Source organism: Procambarus clarkii, chromosome 10 (assembly GCF_040958095.1).
Source record: "Procambarus clarkii isolate CNS0578487 chromosome 10, FALCON_Pclarkii_2.0, whole genome shotgun sequence".
In the NCBI taxonomy this organism is placed as follows: domain Eukaryota; kingdom Metazoa; phylum Arthropoda; class Malacostraca; order Decapoda; family Cambaridae; genus Procambarus; species Procambarus clarkii.
In genome coordinates this window covers 41,977,163-42,004,847 of record NC_091159.1, presented here as the reverse complement: position 1 = coordinate 42,004,847, position 27,685 = coordinate 41,977,163, and the positions used below count along the sequence as shown (strand labels likewise).

Below are 27,685 nucleotides of genomic sequence, written 5' to 3'. Positions count from 1 at the left end.
CGGTCCGTCCTGGACCATTCTCAAGTCGATTGTCACAATCGACTTGAGAATGGTCCAGGACGGACCGAAACGTCGTCGTCCCTTCAACTTCTAGTGTGTGGTCTGGTCAACAGTGGGGCCTCAATTTACGATGGAAATCCGTTCCCAGAGACGTATCGTAAGTCAAAATATCTTAAGTCGAAGCGATTTTTCCCAAAAGAAATAAAGGGAATTGGATTAATCTGTTACACACCCCCAAAAATATTAACTTAAAAATACATTTTATACTGAATACAATTTTTTTCTCTAACTACAATACAGTACATATGTTTATCTTACCTTTATGGAGGGCTCTTGATGCGTATGGAAGATGGTGAGGAGGGGGAAGAGGAGAGGTGTTACTGTTTTGGAAGGGGAGTCCCCTTCCATTAAAACATCAGGCAATGATGACTTCTCTGAGGTACTCTCTCCTCTATGTTTTGCCTGCATACCACTAGGACCTGGTTGTGATTCACTGCTTGTTTGTCTCACTAAAAACCTTTCCATAGATTTTTGTTTTTACGTACATTTTAATTTTTGTCTGTAGTGAGGCATCACAGTGTCATTATAAAGGTTAAGACAACGACCTACTGCACCGTGATTTGGGCGAGTCGTTTCAGCAAAAGTTTGCAATTCTTCCCATGCTGCACACATTTTCTTAATTAATGAGGAAGGGACATTCTGTACTGTCTCCTCCTCCCCTGAAGAAATTTCCTCAGCTGTCTCTTGTTGCTGCTTCTTGTGCAGTTCTTCGGTGGTCAGTTCTTCGCTGTGTTCCTCCACCAGCTCACAACACTCAGAACACTATGAATGCCACTCCTTTTTCTAAATTTCTTAAACCATCCCCTGCTCACCTTAAACTCTTTCACATTTGCATCACTCGTTCCAGGGGTTTTCTTTAAAAGGTCTTCATGCAATTTCCTTGCTTTTTCACAAATGATAGCCTCTGAAACTCTATCACCTGCTAACTCCTTGCTGTGTATTCAAATTAATAAAAACTGTTCAACATCCTCAAGTGTGTGTGTTCTATGTTTCGTGATTATTGATACGCCTTTTGCCACTTTAGCACTCAATGTTTTTTTTCTTAGTAAGTATGGTGGATATCGTTGACCGAGATTTGCTGTATTGCCTAGCTAGTTCAACAACCTGCACACCATCTTCACATTTACGAATGATCTCTTGTTTTTGCCCTATGGTCATCCTTACATGGGTTTTCGTATGGTGAACCTTACCACTGACTTTCTTGGGACCCATGGCATGATATATAATAATCAGTTTTATGTTCAAAAAGCAAAAAATCACCACAAAAACGGAATTTCTTATAGGCGTGATCATCACTAAGCGGGCAGCTCTAGTAAACCAAGGCAGGTCGGCCTGCGTGACTGGGAACCACGCGCTCGGTCGACCCAAACGTGTACCAACAAATATCGTTAGTCGACAACACTATCGTAAGTCGAGTCGCATTTTTCGATCAAATTTACATCGTAAGTCGAGGTGCCACTGTACAGGTTAGTGGACTAGACTTGCATTCCATGTCACTGATTTTAAATATGACTATCTATTCTGAGAGATGAGGATATTAGATTAACATTATGGCTAGCTCTATAATTCTTCATATAGAATAGGATAGCATCAGTAGTGCTGCCAAAAATATAAAAATTAAATACTAGCCACAGTACCATTGTAATTTGAAGAAAAATATATCAAATTAAATGCAACTTATAAACATTGCATTTGAAAATAAGGCATTGTGCAAGTTGGTTAAGGCAGGTGTCTGGGAATCATCAGGGCGCTGGCTCAAGTCACTCCACTGCCTCGATGATTTTCATTGATAAATCACGCCATTGTGATTTCATTATGAACTTTAGTGTGTAATTATCTGGTAATTAATACAACTTGAAATTTTACATTTTAATAAAATAAGTCATTTCTATTTGAAGGAGCATCACATTATTTACATTATTTAAGTATACAAAATAAACTCCACTTAAGTAAAAATAAACCACTGACTTCTTCTTTACACAAAAATAATGGAAGATTTCAATGCAATAATGTTTTATCATAAAAAATAGACTGTACTTAATTTTTATTTACAATGGGAGGAATACACATATACTGTACTTTGAAACAAAAAGATATTGAAAATAAAGTAACCCCCAAAACTAAAAAATGCATTGACTCTATTGGATATTCACTAAACATTTCTGAACAAGCTGAAGGAATGCTCAGATAAACACATGAAGAAAAAAAGTAAAATACCTGAGATATAAAAAGGAGGATGATAATGACTTGCATAAATATGGCTAAAAGGAAGACATTATAGCACTGTGTACAATAAATTGCACGTGAAGATAAAAAGCTGAAACACATTCATCTTTGTTTCCAGAGAGACTTTGTACATTGGTGTATTGGTGCACAGTGCATAGGTACATAGGTGACTAGTTATGTCTCAGTATCTCAATATGTATCATTTATACATTCAAGTTATATTTCACAATATCATTTATTATTATCATTCATCAACACGAGGCTACCGAATTGGCAAAGAACACAGCTGAGGACAGTATAAAACACAACTAAATGTCAATCTATACATTCACAATAACACAATATAACAGTACACAAGTATTTACATTCCAACACCACCTATGGTCTTATGCCAGCATCAACTGGCCACCTTTTAAAACTAATCCTCAAATTTTGAGTATTATGAAAGTTCTTGAAAGGAATAAAATGGATAAAGGAAACCTATTTTAATTAAAAAGAAATAAGACAAGAGGACAGTGGTGGAAACTAGATATGCAACTGAGTCAAAGAAAAGTAAGAAAGATCTCGTTACGTGTACAGATGGTAAGAAAGTGCAAGACATTCAAGAGGTTGCTGAAGCCAATTCCAACCACAACTTTAAAATGAAAGATGATGAAAATATTATTGAGAGGGGTAATTAGTGCATCAGGTATAAATGGCTAAGAGGAGAGCATAAAGAGCAAGATCCCACTCTCTTGAGTCACTGATAGGTAAGCAAGCAGGACAACACACGTGTAGCTCTCCATCTTGCAACTACGCTTAGGAAATTACACATGCACGCACACAAATTCTCCTTCCATGACTGATAATTAACAAGAAAAAGAACATTACATTGCTTATGTTGGTTTACAGTTTCATCTAGTATGGCAAAAACAGGAAGGTACTTAAGAGTAACAAGCAGCAAGGCTCACTGATCCTGAAGAGATTGTAACCTTTGAAGTCCCAGTTTTGCTGCTGCTATCCTTGCAGTTCTATAATTCTTCCCTTGACCACAAAGAATTGGCAAGCCCAAAATCTGTTGGGATGAAATTATACAAAATGTATTAAGAAAACAATGTGAGTGAACACATTTCCAACCAATATAAAGTTCATTCTTAGCTGCTCAACAACCTGTTAACAACTAGGTTTGGCAATTGAAAGTTACAAAACACATTCGAAAGTAGGTTATGCCTTAATTCCACTATCCCAGAATAACCACTATACTGTACATCCTATGGAGAAGGCTTCATATGCCTAGCCGTGAGTAATGACACACTGCCCAGAGGTAGGCTTCATACTCCACCGGTATTCCTCATAATGTCAAATGGTGTATGTGATGGCATATACTTTTATGGAAAAAACAGTGTCAAATGTAATGAAATGCCAATTTCTGGGTGAGCCCCCAGAGGTCCGAAAGCTATTATCACTGAATCAGTGCCATACTACTAGGTGCCATCAATCGCAGAGTTCTATTGGCCTACTAGGGACCATGAGCCAGAACCTGGCCCCCTCAGATGTGCAGAAAGTGATGGGCTATGAACACTTTACATTAAGTCAACCATAACTGCCACCACCCTCCCCACTAACAGTTCTATGATGATGAAACACACCGACACCCTGGGAAAAGGAGCCTCCAGTGCTCAGCCAGAATCTGGCGTTTCATTACATTCAATGCTGTTTTTTTTGGGAGGAGTCCAGTTGGCTCCCTGAAGCTAACTACCCACAGAGAAGTACAATAAAGAGCACTCACCAGGGAGGAGGCAGCACTGCAAGAATCAACTCAAGGATAAGACTGTCTACTGCGACACACACACACACCTCAAAAGGAAGCAACACTATGTACAAAATAGTAACGATAATCGATAAAAAACTTATCAGCTCCCGAGACCTGGAACTTCAAGAATAAGAGGTCAGATATTTAAACTAGCTAAACAAAGCTGCTGAAGAAATAAAAAAAATTCACTTCAGCAGAGTGGTAGACAGTTGGAACAAGTTATGCGAGTGTTGTGGAGGCCAAAATAGTTGGTAGTTTCAAAGCGTTATATAACAAAGAGTGCTGGGAAGAAGGGACACTGTGAGCATAGCTCTCATCTTGTAACTACACTTCAGTAATTTCACAACCCAAAGCAACACAAGGAACCAGTAACGTTAACAAGATACATGGCCACCAAGACTCTGGTAAACCTCCAAAACCCCTGCACTCGAATATTGGCCCAAGACATATTAGCAAACACTGCTGTCAGAGTGGCATACTTCCGAACATCATGGGCACGAGGGTAGACCGCAGGTTGGCTAGACTTAATGATACCGCGGACAACCTGAGAAATACAAGCCCTGGAACAGGGAACGAAGGAAACCAAATCAACTAACAAATCCACCGAAGCAGAACCGATGGCACAAGGTAGCGGCAAAGATCCGCCACCAAACAGAGCATGATGCACCCCTGGCTGAACCAACCAAGCAACAACAAGGAAAGGACTCCTCCGGAAGCCCGCCGACTCATTCTTTGCTGGATAAGGAGGAGTCGGCTGCAAGTTAACAAATAGCTCACCAGGACCAAAAGAACAAAACCCCTGACCTGAAAGCAGTGTATGAAGCTAACCCACTCAACAACTAGAAGCCAAGGAGAGTAAAAATACAGCCTTGAAAAAACAATCCATGATGGAAGGGGCCACAAGAAACTGAGGAGAAAAAAGGAAAGAAAGAACCAGGTGAAGAGACCAGGCAGGCTCAGGAGATGCACGAGCTGGCTGGAGGTTAAAGCATGAGAAAGCTTGCAAAATGGGGCCAAAAAAGTGTTAGCCCCGAACACAAGCTGTAGCAGCATGATAAGAGGAGACAGTATTCAGAATCAGATGCCAAGAAAGAAAGGACAAAACAACCAGCTTGGAAAATTGAAGAGTAACAATGAAGAAAGAGAAAACGGTGAAAAGACCGCAAAGAAATCTCATGCATCAGCCGAGAAGATGATTCGAAGTGGGACACCGTTCACCCAGCCATCCAATCACCATATAAATGGCGATAAATATGCATGTTTAAGTCAAGATGCGTAGAGCAGAAGAGCCGAACCAGGAAAATATGTCACTAGCCCAACCTTCTGAAACAGGTGGAGCAGCAGAAAAACACCCGGGTTCAGACATCGAGTAAGCAGTGCCTGAAACCAGGGCTGGGCCAGCCCTCAAGGAGTCAAAAGAATCCCAGTGCCGAGACATCCATAAACATATCAAGAGACAGAAGGAAAGCACCACAGTACCAAACCTAAAAAAGTCCACAGTGGAAATCGGGGAACCAAAATACCCTGAGCCTTACTGGGGACAACAAACACACCATTAAAGTTCAGGTTCCTGTCTGTTCCTCATTTCAATCAACAACCTATCTGCTCTCATTTCTGCTTTTCATTTTCTTAATAATTTTAATCTCATCTTTATATCATCTCATCTAATATATTTACATCAACAATTACACTAGTGATTAAGAGTGAATGTAGCACACTGTTAACCTACCTGCACATTATACTTGGCAACGTCATCATTTTTATGACGAGGAACTTTCTCAAACTTTACTTTTCCAGGTGCTCTCTCATAGAGCTCACGCACACAGTTCACCGGGATGTTTATGAATGATTCCTCCACTCTGACTCCGATGAGCAATTCTACTACCTTCCAGGTTTTCTGAGGACAAACATTATGTAGTTAAATATATATCCCACATTATGTATGATAAATTTGATATTATAAGTTGATTTACTATAATGAATAAGAGCTAGAGTTTGAAAAATACTGTAATGAGTTTAACCCTCTTGGAGCATCTTTATAAAAACCTGCTCCACCTACCAGAAAAATATTTCCAATTTCTGAGGGGAGCCCCCTTGTGGCTCCCTGAAGCAACTATTACTGATAGTGCACCATCTATTGGGTCGCATCAGTTTTGGAGTACTATTTGGCCAATAGCCAGAACTTGGCCCCCTTAATAGAGGTGTAAGGAGCAGTGACATTTATTTACATACAGTATTTATTTATTTATACCACAACCAGGGAGGGCACCCAGAAAGTCAGCGAGACAAAACAATCAACAGATGGCTGTAGTAGAGACTGTAACCTCATGAACTGACAAAAGAACGCCCTAGCATTATAAACAATAAAAAAATACCAGCTGCAGCTCGTCAGCTCAACCTCTCCCACTCATCTGAGGGAAGGGGGTATGTAGCTCGCGGTCAGCTGGTGACACTGCCCTCAGTTCTATGCTGATGCGTGTAGTATGAGTATCGGGTCGCCTCTCTCCACTTGGGCTCCAGTCTCCTGCTTCAGTTAAGTTATTGTTCCTGACCATCATTAGATTTTATTTACATTTTCAGTGTAGCGTGAGCCTGGACATTAGTGCGCTTTGAGCTGCACGTGCACAGGGTTATCTTCCCTATGTGCTGTCTAGTACTGCATGCATTTCAGGGTTCTCTTTCCCCGGGGTGTTTGGGGGAGGGTCACTTCCTTGGACGTCATCCTTGCTTGTGGTGGTCCTCTCCCAGGTTGAGTTAGATTTCTTCAGTTTCCTATCTTTACTTGGGTTTGTTGGAGCATTTGTTGGCTTAGAATGCACCCAGTACTTGCATACTATGCATTAGTATGTCGAGGTTGGCATTTTCAGCTGTTGTAGCCAGGATGTGTTGCCTACTACACTGTTTTTATACGTAGTTCTCCAAAGCATTACGAGACAGGGACACCACACTATGGTTTCGTATATATAGATTCAGCAATGTATTATCTTTTCTAGATCTTGCATAGTGTTCCAGTGCCTGGGTATCATGCTTGGTCGATTCCTTCGGGCCCTGGTAATCTCCAGCAGGTTTGGGGGTCCCTATGGATTTCTCCCTGAACCTGATCTTGCTTTGAACGAATTTGGGGATTGTATGTCATCCATACCAGATGGCTACGTTCATTCCTTCTGCCTCCGCCATGACACCTGTTGGGTCAGGTTCTTGAGGTTATCTTGAGATGATTTTTGGGCTTAGCGTCACGGTGGCCGGGTCCTTGACCAGGCCTCCTTTTTGTTACATATCCACAGGAAGCAGCCTGTAACAGATGTCTAACTCCCAGGTACCTATTTACTGCTAGGTAACAGGGTGAAATAAACTGCCCATTTGTTTTCGCCTCCACTGGGGACTGAACCCAGAACCTCAGGAGTACGAATCCGAAGCGCTGTCCACCCAGCTGTCAGGTTCACATATTTTTTTTTTTTTTTTTTTTTTTTTTTTTTGCAGGGGCAAGAAGATCTTTTTTTCTTGTGCGGGCCCTAAGCCTCTGGCTGGCCCACTAAATGTTGCTTGTTTCTGCTTTACTTGGATGGAGTATGAGTATTTATGACTTGTATGGTGGCTTCAATAAGATTTTGTCCCATATGTTTAACAACAACTTCTGCTCTGTTGAATCTAAGTTGAAATCTTAATGGGTTTGTAACTCCGCACTGTGTTAGATAACGTTCCAGTGGTCTGTGGGGCATTTCTCCACAGTTCTGACATTTCCTATCATATTATAGAACCTGTAAGCCTATTTCTCATGCACATGGGTATCCAAGCCTGATGCGATGTAAGTGTACTTCTGTTCTTCTACTGCTCCCTTTCATCGAACTAAGTGGTTCATAGTTGGTTGGATTCTTGTATCAACCTGCAAATCCTGATGTTGCAACTGCTGTGTTGTGATCACTGTACACCTTCTGCATTGCTTTGTTTCTAATTACTTTCTTAATCTGTGATAGACTCTGTGGTATGTAAATGTCTACATTTCTTCTCTTAGTTGCAAGTTTTGCAGCTTTGTCTACAATGTCATTTCCTATTATTTCCTGTTTTTCCCCTATGGTGTCGGGTCACTGTAGGGAAGGCACAACTGTAGGCCCCCTACAGGGCAGTGACAACTTCAACCTTGAGTCATGTGGGGTTTGTTCTCATGCGACTACTCTTTCGGGTCCTCCTGTTGAGTTATGGCTTTTCAGGCAGCGACTACTTTATGAGTTAGCTTTCTGCCATGCACTTTCTTTCTCTATAGTTTCATGGTGAGTAGCTCTTGGAGGATTTTGATGTGCTTGGCAGAGCATCTCTTGCAGGGATTTTGGTTCTGTTATTGCAGCATCGGCTGTGCTTTCCAAATTATAAGCTCCTGTGCTCCAGGAAGCAGTTGCCATGTTCTTTTCCGCCCACCTCACTTATCACAGGCTGTGTTGGCTCATCTCTCGACTCATCATTTGTCCTGGGTCTGCTGTCCGCCTCCCCCTTTTCTGCACTCCTCTACCTGAAGGACATTGTTCTGCAATTTTTATCCTCTATGGGTACAGCCTGCTGTTCAAAACTGCAAAACAAGAGCTATGAGGAGAGGCTAGAGGTACTAAATATACCACATCAAAAAAATAAAAGAAAACGAGGTGACATGATCACTTTGTTCAAAATAGTAACAGGAATTGACAAAAGTGAAAAAGAAGAATACAGTACTTGAAAACTACAACTTCAAGAACACACAGTCATAGATTTAAAACTAAGAAAACAAAGCTGCCAAAAAGACATTAGAAATTTACTTTTGCAAGCACTTGGTAAACAGTTGGACCAAGTTAAATGAGAAGGCGTTGGAGGCCAAAACCGTCAGTACTTTCAAGGCATCATATAAAGAATACTGGGAAGGTGGGACACCATGAGCATAGCTCTTGTCCTTTAACTACACTTAAATAATTACTCAGATGAAAATGACTCATTATGATGATGTGACACTACATAAAAGTAGCCTTCCATAAGGGGGGCCAATATAAATGAGAAATGAGTGAGTTTGACACATGAAATATAATCTGACTTGATAAATTTGCTTACACACCCAAGGATTTTGCAAGTTCAAACATGTTATTCTTTCATTTATGACTTTTTTGTTAACAATTCTTACAAAATTTGACTAACCTCGAGAGATCTCCCACTGTCAAGATACACGGCTCCAATGATGGCTTCAACCAGGTCACCCAAAGCTTTAGGTACATCAACGTCCTGTAATAAAAAATGTAATTTATCATTGCAATATTCCTATATTTTATCTACTTGAAAGAGTAATAGATCCAGGAAGGCTGATGTGGTTTACATCTCATGATTAATCATAACCACAAAGCAGCAAATCTATTAAGGCTTGCACCTAACAGCTTTTTAAGAAAAATAGATAATGATACAAAAAAAAAAAAAAAAAACAGAGTTGAATGTAATGAAACGCCATTTTCTGGGTGAGACCCGGAGGCTCCCCGGACCTTTCCAGGTTGATATGGATATATTAGCTTTCTGGCATCAGTCAATGTGCATGGCGTTCTTGCCTACCAGGGACCACGAGCCAGAACCTGGGACCTCTCAGAAAGGCACGAGGAGCAATGGCCTATAGAAACCCCCGTGTGGTTGGAAGCATTTTATGTCTGCCATCAACTGGGTCTGGCACCCAGAAAGGTAGGTGCCCCAGAACAAACTCCTATTTTGGTGAAAATATTGCTCCGAAAGCCGAACGAGTGAACAGAACTACCCAAATGAAAATTAGCAAACTAGCATGATGTCATCACATTGCTGCGCAGCTGTCTGCATAACCCCCCCCCCACCCTCCCCGAGAGGGGGAGCCCAAGACCTCGCGCTGGACAAACCATCCCTAGCGCATCATCAAAGGGGGCAATTTTGAAAATGCCAGAGCAACCCACTAGCAACTGATGCCTTCTAAGTGGAGAGAGCACAGTGCCAACTGTTATGATCCCAGGTACCTGAAAAATGAGTCTACCTTTGAGTTATTCTGCAAGACCTGACCTAAATAAGAGGTCAAAGAAATATAGACATGGAGATACATATGTAAAATAATTGGTTAGATTTGATAAATAGTTTAAGAGTATGGGCAGTGATCAAGAATGTAAGTAAATGACTTAACATGTAAAGCATTCTCTGCCTGAAAAGCCCAACCTCATTGGGAGTCAGAACGAAGAGTTGCATGGGAAGAACAAACCCCACAAGAATCAGGGTTGAAGGTATCACCTAACTACCCAACAGATAGCATAGTTGAGGCAGAAGGAATGATCATCGCAATGTGGCAACGAGCAACCCTCAACCTCATACAAAGTGAGAGCAAATTCAGGGGTAATATACATGAGATCACAGAACTTGCAAGGGATTTCCAGGGCCTGAAAGGGAGGGGGGGGGGACCTCAGGACACCCAGGCACTGGGATCATATAAAATCAAGCCAACAACCTGGTATACGCAGCTACAGAGCCGATCTCAATGCTTTGAGGAAAGAGTACAAACCACCAGCCAAAGCCACTCCCAACCAGAGTGAAGATGGGAAAGTTTCAAGACCACTGGCTCACCTTAGCCGAAGGCCACCACAAGCGAGGAAGACCTCTAAGAAAGCGACTCCTGAAGATTGCAGAGAAGATAATCTTGGCAATGCAAGGACAGAACTAGGGAGCACACAGGAAAGGTAACCCTGCATACATGCAGCTCCAAGAATGCACAAACCTTGGCTCAAACTATATCACAGTGTACAGGAAATACCACCAAGTGCAAATGTTACCACTTAGTTGAACAAGCAGAACACTGAAGCCAGCATAACAAAGAGTTGACCTGATATCCACTACATCAGCTATAGCCTGGGACACCATGTGCCAGCTGACAGTGAAGTACCTTCCCCACTCTCCCAAACAAGTGGGAGGGTGGGCAAATGAGCTCACGTTAGTTCAGAGATATTTATATCATTTGTTTACATAGTTGTGGGAGTTCTTTAGTTGGGTGTTTAGGCATTAGTCTATTTTGAAGCAAGTAATGGCTTGATTTAACTCACTGACTTTCTACCAATCTTTCCCAGCGAGGTGGCGTAAATAAATGTCATCGTTCCCTTGCACCTCCTTGAGTAGGCTAGGTTCTAGTACTTGTTCCCGGTAGGCCTACAGAAGTCCCTGGGTGTTGTGACATAGTAGATGGTACCATCTCAGGATAGTAGCTTCCGAGAACCACGAGGGGATCCCCTAGAAAATTGCTTTTATTCTACCAATCAACTATGCAACTAAGAACCACACCCCCTGTATAATAAGAAAGTTATATTGCAGTATTTGTTAAATAGCAAATAATGATTTCATGCCAATACTCTTTACAGAATCTAACAATATTATCTTGGTTCACAAGTACAGTAATATAAAGTTTATATCTTGGAACACTTAATATCCTACCTCTCCATCCACCTCGTCTGCTTCAGTATTCAGAGTATCTTCCTCATAGGAGTGCTCACAAATTTTCAGAAAATTGTCAATAGAAGCCTCTAGTTTGGGTGCCAGGTAGAGTAAATGTTTGTGAAGTTTCATGTCTACAGCAACTCTGGCCAGAGTTTCATTCTTGACATAATATGATCTGCAATGAAAAACACAGATCAATAAAATTAGAAAAATCACACATTACTCTTGCAACATGAATAATCACACAAAATACATTATCTTAAGACTTATGTTACTTTCAACTATGGCATGTTGTCATCACTTTCATGGGTAGTGAGGCAGTTTAATTTGTGGAGTGGGGAGGCACCCTGACTGGCAGGGTGAAATTGCACAAAGTATCTCGGGAGTGTAATACAGACACTGCCTGCAAGACAAATCTTGAAAAGAAGAAAAGGCTAGAAACGAAGAAAACAAGGCGAGAACACAGTCCAAAGACCAAGTGGGTTCAAGTGGAGCATGAGCAAGCCAGAAGTGAAACAATGCATGTAAATGCTTACAAAATGGCACAGAGGAAGTATTGACACAATGCAAGCAACAATGCCCATGCCAGCACTGCACAAAAATAGGTGATTTGACACTAAGTGCCAATCAAGAAACCACAAAGGAAAAAACTCAGCATTGAATGTAATGAAACGCCATTTTCTGGGTGTGACCCGGAGGCTCCCCGGAGCTATACCAGGCTGATATGCTAATGTCAGACTTTGGCATCAGTCATGTGTATGGAGTTCTTAGGGCCTACTGGGGACCACAGCCAGAACCTGTCCCCCTCAAGGCAAGGGAAGCAATGGCCTATAGAAACCCCCGTGTGGTTGGAAGCATTCTATGTCTGCCATCGACCGGGTCAAACATCCAGAAAGGTAAGCATCCCAAAACAAACCTATTCTGGTAAAAATTACTACCAAAAGCCAAACTAGTGGATAGAACTCCCCGACATAAAACAAGCAAACAAGTATGACGTCACACGTCACCGCACCTGTCTGCGCAGCTTCCCCCTCCCTGGGAGGGAGAAGGGGAAGCCCCAGATCTCGCACGCCGGCTATCCACCCATCAGTTCTGAGGCTGGATGTCAAAACACGCGAAAAACCACCGACCGGAGGGAGGGAGGGAGGGTTGCCGGGGAGCCTCCGGATCACACCCAGAAAATGGCGTTTCATTATATTCAACGCTGGTTTTCTGGGGGGAGCCCCGTCGGCTCCCCGGAGCTAACTACCCACAGAGGAAGGTCAAAGGGACGGATCCGGGAGGCGAACACCATGCACCCCTCAATGGAAAGCGAGACAACAGGCTGAAACCGCCAACCCAAGGCGACACAGGCCCGAACGAGCCCGGAAACGACACGAGACAACGAGCAACCAGGCCCCTGTATGACCGCCAAAAAGCCCCGTGCCTTAAGTCAGCAAGGACACGCTGCCAAGACGGCAGCAAGAGCAGGAAACCACGAACGCCACGGGCAAAGAACACAGGCTGGTTAGCCGCAAAAGCACGGTGGACGACCCGGGACACCTTCTCCCGCGAACAGAGAAGAACGGAACTGGATAAACCGAAAGCGCGCCCAGGACACAGAAGCCACAGTGCGCAAATAACAGAGGAGGGCCTCAACTGAACACAAAACACGACGCACCTCCGGCCTGACCAACCAAACACCAACAAACCAAGGACCAACCTTCCCCCCTCCCCCCCCCCCCGAATACTGCAGCCTTACCCCGTGCCAGAAAAGAGGGAGACAGCCGCAACCAAACAAAACAAATGCCACGATTGAAGGAGAGCAAGAAGCTCAGCGGCCCAAGCCCTAGAGGCAAACGCCAACAGGAAAAAGAGCCGTCAAAACAAACCCGAACCGAAGGGGCCACCACCTACCGAGGAGAAGAAAGAGCACGCTGTCCAAAGACCAGGACAGCCCAAGCGACGCACGAACAGGCTGGAGGTGAAACAATGCACGAGACAGCCTACAAACGGCGCAGACGTAACACCAAGACCGAAAGCAAGCCGAAGCGGCTCCACCAGCGCCACACAAAACGAGACGACAGTATGCGGCAAGTCAACAATCCCCAACCCCCACCAGAAAAGCCAAGCCGACGCCAACAAACGCAGCCACCTAAGAAGGGACAGAAGGAAAAGGAAGGACCACCAAATTACCCCATACTGCTGCCAAGAAAAGCACGCAGGTGGGTTACCAACTATGAAGCCACCCGACCACCCACCAAAGGTGAGAGACTCGAGGCAGAACCCAACCAGCCCCGTCAAGGTTCATCCAAGCCTAGGATGAGGTGGAGCCGCGGGAAGATCTCGGGCGTGACCACCGAGGAGGCAGAGCCGGAAACCCTAGCTGACAAAAACGGAGACGGAACGTCCGTCGAACAGAAAACCCCCCCAACGCACGCGAGCTCGCCCAGAGACCAGAAACTATGAGCCCGACGAGAGACCCCAGAGAAGGAATGACTTGAGAATGGTCCAGGACGGACCGAAACGTCATCGTCCCTTCACCTTCTAGTGTGTGTCCCCCAATAACCCCAAAGCCCTCCTCCAACAATTGAGACAGGAAGATGTTCTCCCAAGAGAAGGCTCAGGGTAAGGGGGCAGGACCAGAAGGTTCCACTACCCCCATCATTATAATATGGACGAGACCACTCTGGGAAAAATCCGAGCTAAATCCTGACCCGACTCCTAAACCCCAAGATGGTTTGGAGCGAGAACCAGGGAAGGGAAGACCAGAAGGAACATGAACTACACCTGAAGGGTAATTAAATCTATTAAATCCTACTAGAGATGATATACAGACAATTGAGAACATCCCTCAAATAAGCCCATTTATGAAGAAATTGTGCAAAGGTACATTTACTTGACGTTCCGATATAGAATTCCTTTCTTCTCTGGACAAATGCCTCTCTAATTCTACAAGTGATAAATTGGGTAAATGATAAGAGCAGAATCATGGATGAACGGAATCATTAGTAAGGCCTTACCTCAAGTCGGATATCTTCCCGGGGGAATAAGAAGCATGACGAGAAAAGACTTGCCCTGTTACCAAGTAGTCCAAAACTGCATCCCCTAAAAACTCAAGTCTCTGGTTGCAATCAGTTACCTGCAATATGATCAGGAGTATCATTATTTAGTGACTAATTTAAATACCTGTAACATGAAAAATCCACATGCACGTGACAAATTTAATACAAAAACTAGCATTGAACGTAATGATACACCTCTTTCTGACTGGGCCATGGTGGTTTCTTAAAGCTAGCCACACAGAGATAGGTCCACACATGTCACATTAGCCCCACCAATCCTTAACCTCCATGCTGCAGCACATTTATTGTGACATTCTGGTGGTGCGCTGAAAATGAAGTGTTCATTTATAAATGAAGCGCCCATGTTTTAAAATAAAGCATGGGCGATTCAAGACCCGCGAGTTGCCACAAATATATTTTCATTAATTTTTCAATGCATTTTCAATTATTTCTAATGACTTTTTTTTTATCATATCTGATGCACATTGGTGTCCTTTACAATATGTATACAGTAGAATGTTCATAATGTTCCAAGGAACTGTCATACATGTGTCACTAATGTGTTCACACAAAATTTTTATTGCTGTAATATTATGTGTTCAATATTCAATTTATTTACACTTATGTACACTCACTCACACACTATTTGCTAAAACACTGTTCATCTATACTACTTGTATCAGAAGCATCATCACTGAACCCAGAAAACGATTCATCTAGAGTATCATCTATAAAAACTGGAGATGGCACGGGTGGTCAAGGTGGTGCTCAACTACTTCTAGATATGCTCGCTGTATCGTCTTCATCTGTGCTGTATCACTTGTATCTGACACTTGTATTAGGTCTTTATCGTGCCTAGCGTCATCAATATCATGACCCCCTTATGTTCTTCAAACAATAAGGTCTCAATTTCACTAACAGAGAGTTATCTTTTAACACCGCGTTGGATAGGGGATTGGGCGCCAGAGGCACGTGTACTACCCACGTTTGCTCACTCAGAACTGAGCCAGCCAGCAGCCCTGGGGCATGCCGGAATTTTTTTAAATTAAAAAAAAAAAGAAAAAAAAAAAAAAAAAAAAAAAAAAATTACTTCCCAGATATATGAACATAATTGAATCACTAATATGAACATTATAATTTTGAGTATAGCAATTATTGAATAGCAGAAATTGCTATTTATGAAATTTTATAGTATAGCAGAAATTGAACTAAAGCTATAAGAATCATACAAAACCCAGGAGAGGCAAAGAGAGGTAAAGGTCATCAGTGAAATAGAGAGAAATCTGAAATATTTTTTTCCTCCTATGTAAAATCAAGATCAAAAACCACATCTAGTATCAGACCCCTGCGAAAGGGAGATGGGACTTTCACCGATGACAACAAAGAAATGAGTGAGATACTGAGCAAACATTATGACTGTTTTCAGCGAGCCACTAAACTCACTAAAGATTGATAACCCAAATGAATTTTTCATGGACATGATACCAACATCAAATCATATATCAGACGTCACCCTATCCCCACTGGATTTTGAGGAAGCCATAAACAGTATGCCTATGTATTCTGCACCAGGCCCTGATTCTTGGAACTCCATATTCATCAAGAACAGTAAAAAACCACTATCACAGGCCTTTCACATTCTTTGGAGACAAAGCCTAGATACTGGCATTATCCTTGACATACTAAAAACAGCAGAGATAGCACAACTCCATAAAGGAGGAAATAAGGCAGAGGCAAAAAATTACAGACCGATAGCACTAACATCGCACATCATAACATTTTTTGAGTGTGCGCTAAGAAGTAAGATCACAAAATACATGGAATCACAGCATCTCCTTAACCCTGGACAACATGGTTTCAGAACAGGGCACACTTGCTTGTTACAGTTGCTGGACCACTATGACATGGCATTAGATACCATGGAAGACAGAGAAAACGCTGATAAAACTTACACAGATTTTACAAAAGCCTTTGATAAATGTTACCATGGTGTTATTACACATAAAACGCGTTCAAAAGGAATTACCGGAAAAATAGGCAGATGAATACACAATTTCCTGACTAACTATTACACATTTCCCAATGTGTAATAGTCAACAAAATAAAATCCCATCCATCAACCGTGAAGAGCTCAGTCCCCCAGGGTACTGTGCTTGCTCCAGTACATTTTCTCATCCTCCTATCGGATATAGACAAGGACACAATCTATAGTACTGTACTGTATCATCCTTTGCAGATGACACTAAGATTTTCATGAAAGTAGATAACATAGAGGACAAGGCAAACCTCCAATCAGATGTAAATCAGGTCTTTCAGAAAACAGAAAATAATATGGTGTTTAATGAAGATAAGTTCCAGCTCATGCACTACGGAAAAAATTAAAATATGAAAACGGAAACCATGTACAAAACGCAGTCAAACCATGACATAGAACAGAAAGGCAATGTAAAAGATTTGGGTGTACTCATGTCGGAAGATCTTGCCTTCAAAGAACACAATAAAGTAGCCATCACAACTGCAAGAAAAATGACAGGTTGGATAACAAGAACCTTTCACACTAGAGATGCTATATCGATGAGGATACTTTTCAAGATGCTAGTGCTCTCTAGAGTGGAATACTGCTGCACAAAGACAGCCCCTTTCAAAGCCGGAGAAATTGCTGACCTGGAGAGCGTGCAGAGATCCTTTACTGCTAAAATCCACTCAGTAAAACATCTAAACTACTGGGACCGACTAAAAAGCCTAAACCTGTATTCTCTTGAGCGCAGGCGGGAGATACATAATAATCTGTACGTGGAAAATAATTGAGGGGCTGGTCCCAAACCTGCACACACAAATAACACCACATGAGACCAGAACGCATGGCAGGACGTGCAGAATATCCCGTCGAAAAGCAGAGGTGCAACAGGTACTCTGAAAGAGAACTCTATCAACATCAGAGGCCCAAGACTGTTCAACACGCTTCCACTACACATAAGGGGCGTAACTGGCCGACCCCTCACAGTGTTCAAGAGAGAACTGGACAAGCCCCTCCAAAGGATACCTGATCAACCAGGCTGTGATTCGTACGTCAAGCTGCGAGCAGCCTGGTTGACCAGTCCAGCAACGAGGAGGCCTGGTCGATGACCGGGCCGCGGGGATGCTAAGCCCCGGAACAACTCCAAGGTAAAATAAGGTAAGGTAAGGTAGCGATGATTCACACACTTTATTATATAAATATATCACACTAAACATTATTGAACAATATTACTGCAAAAAAATAAGGAAAAATCAATCAAGAGACATTGAAATAATTAGATAATAATAGCTTTGTGGCAACTCCCGCCTGACAGCTCTGGCAGAGCTGACCGCCTCCGACGATTGCTCTGTCAACGCCTCAATTTTGTCAGACTTCCTCACCCTATTGCAGCCAAAATATGTCGCCTACGATTCCCCCCTCCCCCCATGCCCAGGAACACAAGTGAACACTTTTGTAAGAGGATTTTTTTTTTTCTTACACCTGGGCGTGTTGCAGGCTATAATCACAAGAGCAGCCCAGGGGTTAAAATCGGATTTTCTTGGCCTGCGCTTCGCCTGCCACAAGTATTGTCGGGCGGTGCAGTCCAGTGGTTAATAGCCAATTGAAGAGCAAGGCCAGAATGTGGCCTCCCCCCCATCATAGTGACAATAAGCAGTTTTTTTTTATGATTACCGAAAAACAAAAAAATATCATAGAGAAATGAAGCTGCATATGCTTCCACCATGCATTTAGCTTAACCCCCACCCCCATTTTTGTTTTTTGTTTTTTTTGCAGGGATATTCCTGCATGAGCCCTAAGCCTCTGTCTGGCCCACTGGGGATAAACCCACCTAATTATAGCTGGCTACAACAAGGAGGCAGCACCCTGGGAGTTGCCAGCTCCCATATCAATACTTTTCAGTTCAGAGCCTATGACTAGACCACCAACTGATGCACTTGGTACTTCTTGAAGAAAACTATCTAGTTTTATCTTGAAGTCGTCCTCAGTTGTTCTGGCAATATTTCTTATACTTGCTGGGATGATGTTGAACAACCGTGGCTCTTTGATGTTGATACAGTGTTCTCTGATTGTGCCTATGGCACCCCTGCTCTTCACTGGTTCTATTTTGTTCTATTATTTCATTCATGGTATTTTGCTCTCTTTGCCTTTCCTAGATTTTATATGATTCTTGCAACTCTGGGCTAATAAACCCTCTTTAGTTTCATTTTTTGTTCTTGAGGCATTTAAGATGATTAGGTGTCTCTTTGTCGAAGATAGAGCACAGCAAATTGCTGTTATTTCTCGGTAACAGCCCATCACATTTACATGAAAATGAGTTAGTCGAGGGAAATATGTTTGCAACATTCTTGCTACCCAACATAACTTCCACCTCCCTAAATTAACACAACTATACTCACCAAAACATCATTACAAGATCGTATGGAGAAATATCGGGACCCTTGGCAAATACCCATATTATATAATATTTATTGACAAAAACTTGTTTGTTTTAAAGCATCTAGTGAATCTGTAATGTACTGTTATGTATTTTTTATTCATAAAATTTATCAAGTGTTACAAGTGTTGAGATTATGAAAAGATAAAGAATGGATGTTTGGATGATAAATTTAAATTTATTTTAATTTTGTCTGGGACAGGCAGCCTGTGTATGTATATATGTGGGCTTATTTTGAAGTTCCCCATCCCCCTTCCAGGTAGAACTACTGACCCTGCCCAGGATGTAACTCCACAACAGTTGACTATCTCCTAGCTATTTATTAACTGCTAGGTGAACAGAGGCATTAGCTGGAAGGAAATGTCTTCAACCATTTCTGTCTCGCCCGGGATTTGAACTCTGGAGTCTCGATTGCAAGTTGTGTCAAGTTTAAGAATCTATTCAAACACTGTTCATCCAGGAGAGAGAAAAACAGTGAAAGTTAGATGGATCAAAACAGTTACTATTCTTTGTGACAGTATGAACCAGAGTATGTTTTCAAGAGGAAGAACAATTTTAGGAGACAGAAAATTGACAGAAAAATTAATATACCTGTGCTGTAGGAGCCAGCTCGGAAGCACTATTAGCACACAGAATGCAGACCATCTGGAGAGTAAAAGCTATGGGTAAGAGTCTGCCCAATACTGCATCGCTTTACCTTGTTTGGAGAATAAGAGCTGTGGGTCACAGCCTGCACAATAAAAGCTTGGTCATCAAATCTGTAGTTAATTGCCTCCTCTAGTCGATCAAGGCATGCAGTGTAGTATAATCTTCTTATTTCAGTCTTTGCCCACGACTCTTCGCTCAGCAGTGGAGAGATGATCTCTAAGGGTGATTTCAGCAAAGACTCGTTCTGAAATATAGTTTCTCAGTCAATACACTCAACCTTACCACCAAAGAATTTAAGAATAACAATGAAAAACAGTGGATCTAAAAAATCTGAATAATTGTGATAGGGCCAGTTTAAAATTTGTGAATTGACTTTTTTTTTTCTTTTTACTATTATGTACTAAATTTGGGAGGCATTTTCTTACTGCAAATGATTGAACACATCCTTAAGTTATGCAATTTTTCTTAAATACTGTTATTGTTAAGCCATGAGAATCACACCAGGCCTCCAACTCTCCCATGCTGACCTACCAGAAACAGGACCAGAATTCCCCATGTTGTGAGGGAAGCTTGTTTGATTATCAAACAAGATTATAAGATTGTTATTATGATTTGATGATGGAAGAATATGATTATCTACTAAAACTGAGAAAACCAACTAGAAATGTTTGGTTAAACAAAACAAGCTACTAAAAAGAAGGAAATGAACAATGAGGAAGGGGCAACAAATCAATGCCTTGGGTGACCAAACTTAGACCTAATGGGTCTGGCCTTCATGAGATGGCAGCCCATGTCACCAAGGGTCCAGACCCACTTAGGAGCTGCCAATACCAAGCCCCAAAATCCCCAAAGAAAGAGAACAGAGGAGGGATGAGGAGCAACTGAAGAACTACAAGAAAAGTGAGTTTCATCACAACAGGTCACAACTTTACGAACACCAACTAATACAAACCGGCCTCCCAAGTCCCAGGCAGTCTTGTGTTTAGCACTATCGCCGGCGCCACGCGCGCACCGCAGACTTTGACGTCCTGGGGCCAATGGTGCGGGCGAGCGTGCGGCGACACCTAAATGTGTATACTCGTTTCAGTTTTCTCACCTTAATTCTTGTGCTACGTCGTTCGTTTTGGTATCATTGTGTTCGCAATTAAATTCCCTGCAGATGCATATGCATATAATGTCCAAAAGTCTGGCGAGACTCCCCACAGCAAAGCCTAAAGTCGGAAAAGTTACTGTGAGCGCACAAAATCAGTAAAATGTGTATACTCGTTTCAGTTTTCTCACCTTAATTCTTGTGCTACGTCGTTCGTTTTGGTATCATTGTGTTCGCAATTAAATTCCCAGCAGATGTATATGCATATAATGTCCAAAAGCCTGGTGAGACTCCCTGCAACAAAGCCTAAAGTTACCTTGTGAACGAGCACCAATTTGCACACTACAGCCTAATGTGTATACTCGTTCAGTTTGATAACATCAATTTTCATGTTACATCGCTCGTTTTGGTATCAAACTGTTCACAAAATAAAGGCGTGCATTTTAAAACTAGTCCCATAATAATAGAGCAATAACTGGAATTTTAACAAATATTTTAATTTTGGACGCTCATCATCAAAATTATTTATACATTTCCAGTGTTCTGACATAAAATTTCATGTTACATCGCTCGTTTTGGTATCAAATTGTTCGCAATATAAAGGCGCGCATTTTAAAACTAGTCCCATAATAATAGCATAATAAGTAGAATTTTAACAAATATTTTGAAATTTAAAATTTAGACCCAAAAACGTATTTATAATCTTTCAAGTGTTCTGACATCAAGTTTCATGTTACATCTTTCATTTTGGTATCAAATTGTGCGCATTCTAAAGGCGCTTATTTTGAAACTACCCGAGGTCAATCGGATAAAAAATGAATTTTATACAAATACTTTTGTAGTGGACGCAAGTCCTGTCCTCAGCTAGGACTCGAGAGAAAAAAAATGGACGCGAGTCATGTCCAAAGAGAACGATAGTGTTAACTAGGTATAAACTCCAGGCTGGAGATGCATACTCCAGGATTGGTCTGATATATGTGGTATACCTTTACAAGGTTCTGAATTAAACAAGTTTCTAAAGGCAGTTCTTATATTGGTCAATATAGCAAATGCTGCTGATGATATCCTTTTGATTTTGAAAGGATTTTTTGTCTTGTCTTCCCTTCGAGGTTGTTCCGGGACCATCTTCTGGGACCGTGTACTGTCGCCTCGTCTTGGGTGGTACTGGCAGAGTCGCTCCAGCTTGAGTTCGGTGTGGCTGTTCCTTCTGCTCCATTCTGTTTGCTGTCTTGGGCGTTGTTTCACCTCTGGCCTGCTCTTGATTTTTGGTGCCGTCCTGGTCGTTGGCCCTAGTGGTCTGTTTTCTTCTCCTCCTCATTTTGTTTTTTTAGGTTAGGGCGCGTGGCATCCGCATCCCGGATCCTTCCCTATTTTCCTTATCTGTGGCGAGGTAGCTCCAAGGAGCCAACGGGGCTTCCCCCAGAAAACCAGCATTGAATGTAATGAAATGCAATTTTCTGGGCGAGTCCCGGAGGCTTCCCGGCATCCCTCCCTCCCTCCCTCCGGTCGGCGTTTTTTCACGTATTTTGACATCCAGCCTAAGAACTGCCAGTTGGATCGCCGGCGCGGATGGTCTGGGGCTCCCCCTTTCCCCTCCCGGGGAGGGGGGTAGGGTACGCAGACGGCTGCGTGGTGATGACGCCATGATAGTTTGATAATTTTGTTTGGAGAGTTCTGTCCACTTGTTCGGCTTTCGGTAGCAATATTTTTACCAGAATAGGGGTTTGTTTTGAGGCGCCTACCTTTCTGGGTGCCTGTCCCGGTTGATGGCAGACATAGAATGCTCCCAACCACAGGGGGGTTTCTATAGGCCATTGCTCCTCGTGCCTTTCTGAGGGGGCCAAGTTCTGGCTCGTGGTCCCCGGTAGGCAAGAACTTCAAGCATTTTGACTGATGCCAGAAAGTTATACATATCCATTCAGCCTGGATAGCTCCGAGGAGCCGACGGGGCTCCCACCAGAAACTATATTGATGCGTTATTTCCCGCCTCACGGCTAGCTTGGTATGACCACTCCAAAGCGCTTGCTTGTTGAACGCTCATAAATCGTGACATCATTCCAATACTTCCAAGTTTCACCATCACCAAAGCAAGCCACATATAAATCGTTTAGTATTTTTCCAGTGATCATTTTAATAATAGACTAAACAAACAAAAATATGAAATGATTTTTCTTGTGCACCAGGAGGTTGTTAACTACTAAAACAGGTGTGCAGCCAAAAGCTTAATTCATTCAGATACATCACAGCATTCATGAGATTGTACCAAAAGCTACAGACACCTACCTCAAAGTGGCACAGAGAGAGACCCCCTTACCATATCAAAGAAAGCATGCTTGAGTGGCACATGTGGTAGGAGCTAGAAGGGGAGAAGCTTTACAGGGATTAATTTGTACCACCCATCTTGTTCATACATTAGATGGCAAGGCTGAAAATTATATTGTTTCTTTTTTTATGAAAAGAATGAGAGTAATTACAGTGTGCATATTCTAGTATCCAAGGAGAACATCCTTATATGCAATAATGACCTCTTATAGCAATGACTTTGCTAATGCTCTCATTTTAAGGAACATTTTCCCTTCATTAAATGATTTGTGTGTATAGAACCTCCACCAACATGCTTACATTATAAACTCCAATACCCAACATATGAAGAAAGTTGATGGCCGATTCACTGCCACCAACGAGTAGGTAAGCTCCTATTAGTGCTTCAACGCTGTCTGCTATGCTCTTATCTGACAACACATGTTCTGTCCATGGATTGTAACACATCTTTTCTTTCTTCCTCTTTTCTTGCTTCATCTTCTTAACTATCTGCAACAAATTCACAAACAATTTATGGCACACACAGTTAAATGCATGAAAATACAACAGAAAAAATAAAAGTGTCAAGTGTAATGAACTGCCTTAACCACTGCACTGCGCAACGCGTCTTGAGGCTCACGATGGGTGGTGCGCAACGTGCCTCAGGGATCTTATAGGTATACCTTATCATTCAAAACTCCCGCTGCTACATGGGGTTTACATCAGCTACTTCAGGGCTCTCCTAAACAGACACCATTTAAAAAAAATCGTGGGCAACATTCCCGGGTGTGAAGGTCTCAGTACTGAGTGAGTAACCAAGGCTGGTGCACGCAGCATGAGCTAACAGCATTGCTGTTCAGCTTGTGACCACAGCATTACCTAAAAAAGTCCAAATATATATGTATCTGGTGTTATTTAGCCATGATAGTATTACAGAAGAGCCTGACTGATAAAGACTGTGTACAATATCAGTGAATGTTCAGATATCAGTGAATAAATGCTGTTCAAGATGTTCACAGCGCTAGCCACAGCACACTGCCATTATTTCATCCATCTAAAATTCTTCAAACAACTTCTCATGTTCCATTACAAAATAAACATGTGGAAAATTAATCATCATGTACATGATTTAGTGATCAGGATTCTGATAATAGCAGGAATGTGGTGAGAATTAGCAATGTGGGAGGTGGTGTATTGTTGGTGAGGGGAGGGAGGGAGATAGCGTTGTCTGCTGGCTGGTGTGTGGCAACAAGTTATTGTCTGGAATCACAATACCAGCTTAGTGGTTCGCTATGGTGAACCCAAGTATAGATACTTATATGTAACGTGTGTATAGAGTGTAATAACAGAGAAATCAGTTTATTGAGAGGAACCATTTTGGTGAGGGAATGGGTAAAGCTGTCGTCTGCTACCTGCTGTGTGACCTGTTATGCAGTGGCCACTATGCTGTTTGGACATCAGACCAGCATAGTTGTACAGTTATGGTGAATAAAACATGTAGATACTTATATATAATGTGGGTATGTAGGGTAATAACACCACAAACAGTATTGTTGTGGGATAAATATTAATGTGTCTGGCCGTGAACCAGTGAGGGAGGTAGCCGTTAGCTCACACAGAAATCACAATAGTGTGATGCATCAAATGAAAAAATCCACAAGGGCCGTGATGAGGGTTCAAACCTACATCCGAGAGGATCCCGGACACGCCTTAATCGAAGGAGAAGAGGTAGAATAGATTATTGACAGAGCCCGGGTGCATGGGGAAATTGTGTAAAACTCTGGTTTGTCTCTCGGAGAGACTACAGGATCCGTGTGAGGTCAGTGGAACTCCTGGTTGCAATTCTTTCCCACATCGTGACAGTCGATTAAGGTGCGCCTGGGATCCTCTCGGACGTAGGTTCGAACCTTCACCATGGCCCTTCTGGATTTGTTCAGCCAACAGCTGTGTATGTGGGATAACCTCTCTTATTGCCTGAACTCGTCTTATCAGCTTAGTTGTACAGTTATGGTGAATAAAACATGTAGATACTTATATATATTTTGTGTGTATATAGTGTAATAAGACGACAAACAATATGGTTGTGGGAGGAATGTTAGTGCGTCTGGAACTGAACCAGTGAGGGAGGCAGCCATCAGCTGTGTGTGTGGTGCGACCTCTATTATTGCCTCAACTCATCATACCAGCTTAGATGTACAGTTATGGTGAATAAAACATGTAGACACTTATACTGTATATAACATGAGTAAATAGTGTAATAAAAACAATAACAGTATGGTGGGAGGTGGAATGTTGGTCAGAGGGTGTTGAAGGTGGGAGGGAATCAGCCATGCTGTGTCGCGCCCACTCTTGTTGTCTTGGGCTCACTATACCAACTTAGTGGTTCGTTATGGTAAACACATATGTAGATAGGTATATACAATATGTGTATGTAGTGTAATAACAGCAAAAACACTGATTGATCGTAGAATATAATATACATGTCACACATATGAGCCCCATAATTTTCAGCATAGCAATATTCCATACATTGAACTACTGTATATAAATTCCACAAATTCCACACTTTTGAATAAAATTACAGCAAAAAAACAGAGAAGAAATGAATGAGAAATATAAAAATAATTGTGAAACATTATATTCGTGTCAACTGCCGCCCCACAGGGTGGCGGGGCCCTAGTGACCTTGAGCACTCCATTGCTCAGCGCCCATAATTTGCTCAACTTCTGAGCTCCATCGCAGCTTAAGTATGTCACATACAATACTTTTTTTTTTTTAGTTTCCAGTGATCAGAGACTGTATTTTAACAATATAAGAGAAATTTTTTGAAAGAATTTATTTTCTGCACACCAGGTTTTTTTCATATTTTAATGCAGAACAGTGCAATGGTCAATCTGGGTTACAGTAAAACGAAGCTGCTTGCAGAAACTGCGTGACAGCAGATTCCGCAAACAGCAACGGACAAAAGAGCGACAAAAACCTAGGAGCCAAAGCCCAAGCAGATTCCAAAGAAAGAGCAAGCACAGCCTGTTGGCACGAGGGGCAAGAAGCAAAATACAGAGACACTGCCTCCTTGAGAATTGGCACAAACAACTTCAACAAAGCAGCCAACACTGTAGCTGCTGAGGCAAGCACAACCGAATGAAGACTTGACACCCAGCATCTCTACATCCTCTTCAAGCCAGTTCGAGGACAGCTCGAGAAGGGAAAAGAAAAGCAAGACCGAGGCCAAATGCCCCCCTGGTGCACAAATCCTCAGCCACCAAGAAAGCCAAAAGGGAGTGAACCTGCACATGCAGTTGCACAATGCCAACATCCCGAAGATGCACAGGGGCAAACAAGCACGCATTAATGTGCTCAAACTCAGCCCCCAGGTAAACCTGTAACACAGTGGAAGTCTCATACCAATCAAGCATGCGGGTCTGACAAAATCCATGTCATGCCCCCAACGAAAAAAGGACATTCTGCCGACTATGAAGACTCCGGTACATCGTAACGCACCCAAAAGTGAAAGGTCGAAGTGAACTCAAAAGAAGAGAGATCCATCACCGAGGCATAATCCGGGCCTCGCAGAAGGTAAGCCGCGATAGCCTCCCGAACCTCCTTAGGTGGGATTCAAGAAGCCGAAAACCTCCGGAAGGAAGGAACCTAAGTACCCAGGGGAAACCAGAACTGAACCGGGGAAAGAGCTGAACCCAATCATACTTGTACAGGGAAGGAGTAAGAAAACCCCCCTCCCCTTGCAACAACAAGCCCTGCTGCAAGGGTACCAACACCCAAGTGGGGTCAAATGGGACCCAGACCCAGGCCCCAGGCAAAAGTGGCAAGTGACACCCTAAGACAAGGGGACAGAACAACCTACAAACTCCCACTCAGCAAGCTGAAACCCAGAGGACGCATCCATAGGTCCAAAGAGCCTTAATGGGGTTTTCCTGGGCCCTTAGGCTGACTGCTAAAGGAAGCCTAACAAGGTATTGCTAACCGGTTGGGACCAAACAACCACGAAAACTGCTAAAAACTTGAACCTCTGCGACATGTACAAGCACGGAGGCTTAGCAGAGGACCACCAATATAACAGAAGGGTAAATAAACCAAGAGGGCAGACCCCCACCAGGCAAAAGAAAGAAAAACTGCGAAAGCACAATGTCCCCTGGAGGAACAGAACCGGTTGCTGTGTAAAATGGGAGACAAGCTTCACAATAACTTGTGCCCCTACCAGCAATGATACAACTTCCTACCCAAGGCCAAACAGTGGATACAAAAAACTCCAACTGGCCCCAAGGGCAGGCAACTGCAGAGCAACAGACCCCGTACTAAAACGGTTCCCAAACGCCCTGTGGAAGGGAACCCCAAGATGTAAGGGTAGTACTTACAGGACGCCTAGGGAAGGTGGCCCTAAGCGCATGCAGCCCCAGTACTGATCAGTTATTCCTGGCCTGCACACCACACACTGCATAAACACTCCACAAAGCACAGAACTGCAGAGTCAGAGGCCAAAGTTGACGACCTCCACAGTCCACATCAGCCGAGAAACTGAATGCAGGAGCGGCCGGTGTGAGTGTTTCAGGGGCCCCCCCTTCCCTCTCTGGGGTGGGGTAGACGAGCAGCGTGAGTACCGTTTGCTTGTTTTAGT

At 42.7% G+C, this 27,685-nt stretch overlaps 1 protein-coding gene across 5 annotated transcripts in view; it reads right to left on the bottom strand.

The window, feature by feature from the left end:
* Positions 1 to 1,914: 1,914 nt before the first annotated feature.
* The window catches only part of LOC123775227 (endoribonuclease Dicer), a 62,591-nt gene continuing 36,820 nt past the window's right edge, over positions 1,915 to 27,685 (bottom strand). For 3 of the 5 annotated variants that reach the window (XM_045770212.2, XM_069321919.1, XM_069321920.1), the window contains 7 exons: positions 23,374 to 23,562; positions 19,711 to 19,905; positions 14,518 to 14,636; positions 11,513 to 11,690; positions 9,233 to 9,316; positions 5,808 to 5,975; positions 1,915 to 3,340 (listed from right to left, as the gene is read on the bottom strand). In XM_045770212.2, coding sequence (XP_045626168.2) covers positions 3,233 to 3,340; positions 5,808 to 5,975; positions 9,233 to 9,316; positions 11,513 to 11,690; positions 14,518 to 14,636; positions 19,711 to 19,905; positions 23,374 to 23,562 — 1,041 coding nt within the window. In that variant the 3' untranslated portion in view covers positions 1,915 to 3,232. Of the gene's footprint in view, positions 3,341 to 5,807; positions 5,976 to 9,232; positions 9,317 to 11,512; positions 11,691 to 14,517; positions 14,637 to 19,710; positions 19,906 to 20,613; positions 20,726 to 23,373; positions 23,563 to 27,685 lie in introns of those variants that run through there. The other 2 variants (XM_069321921.1, XM_045770220.2) reach the window with 2 other exon arrangements.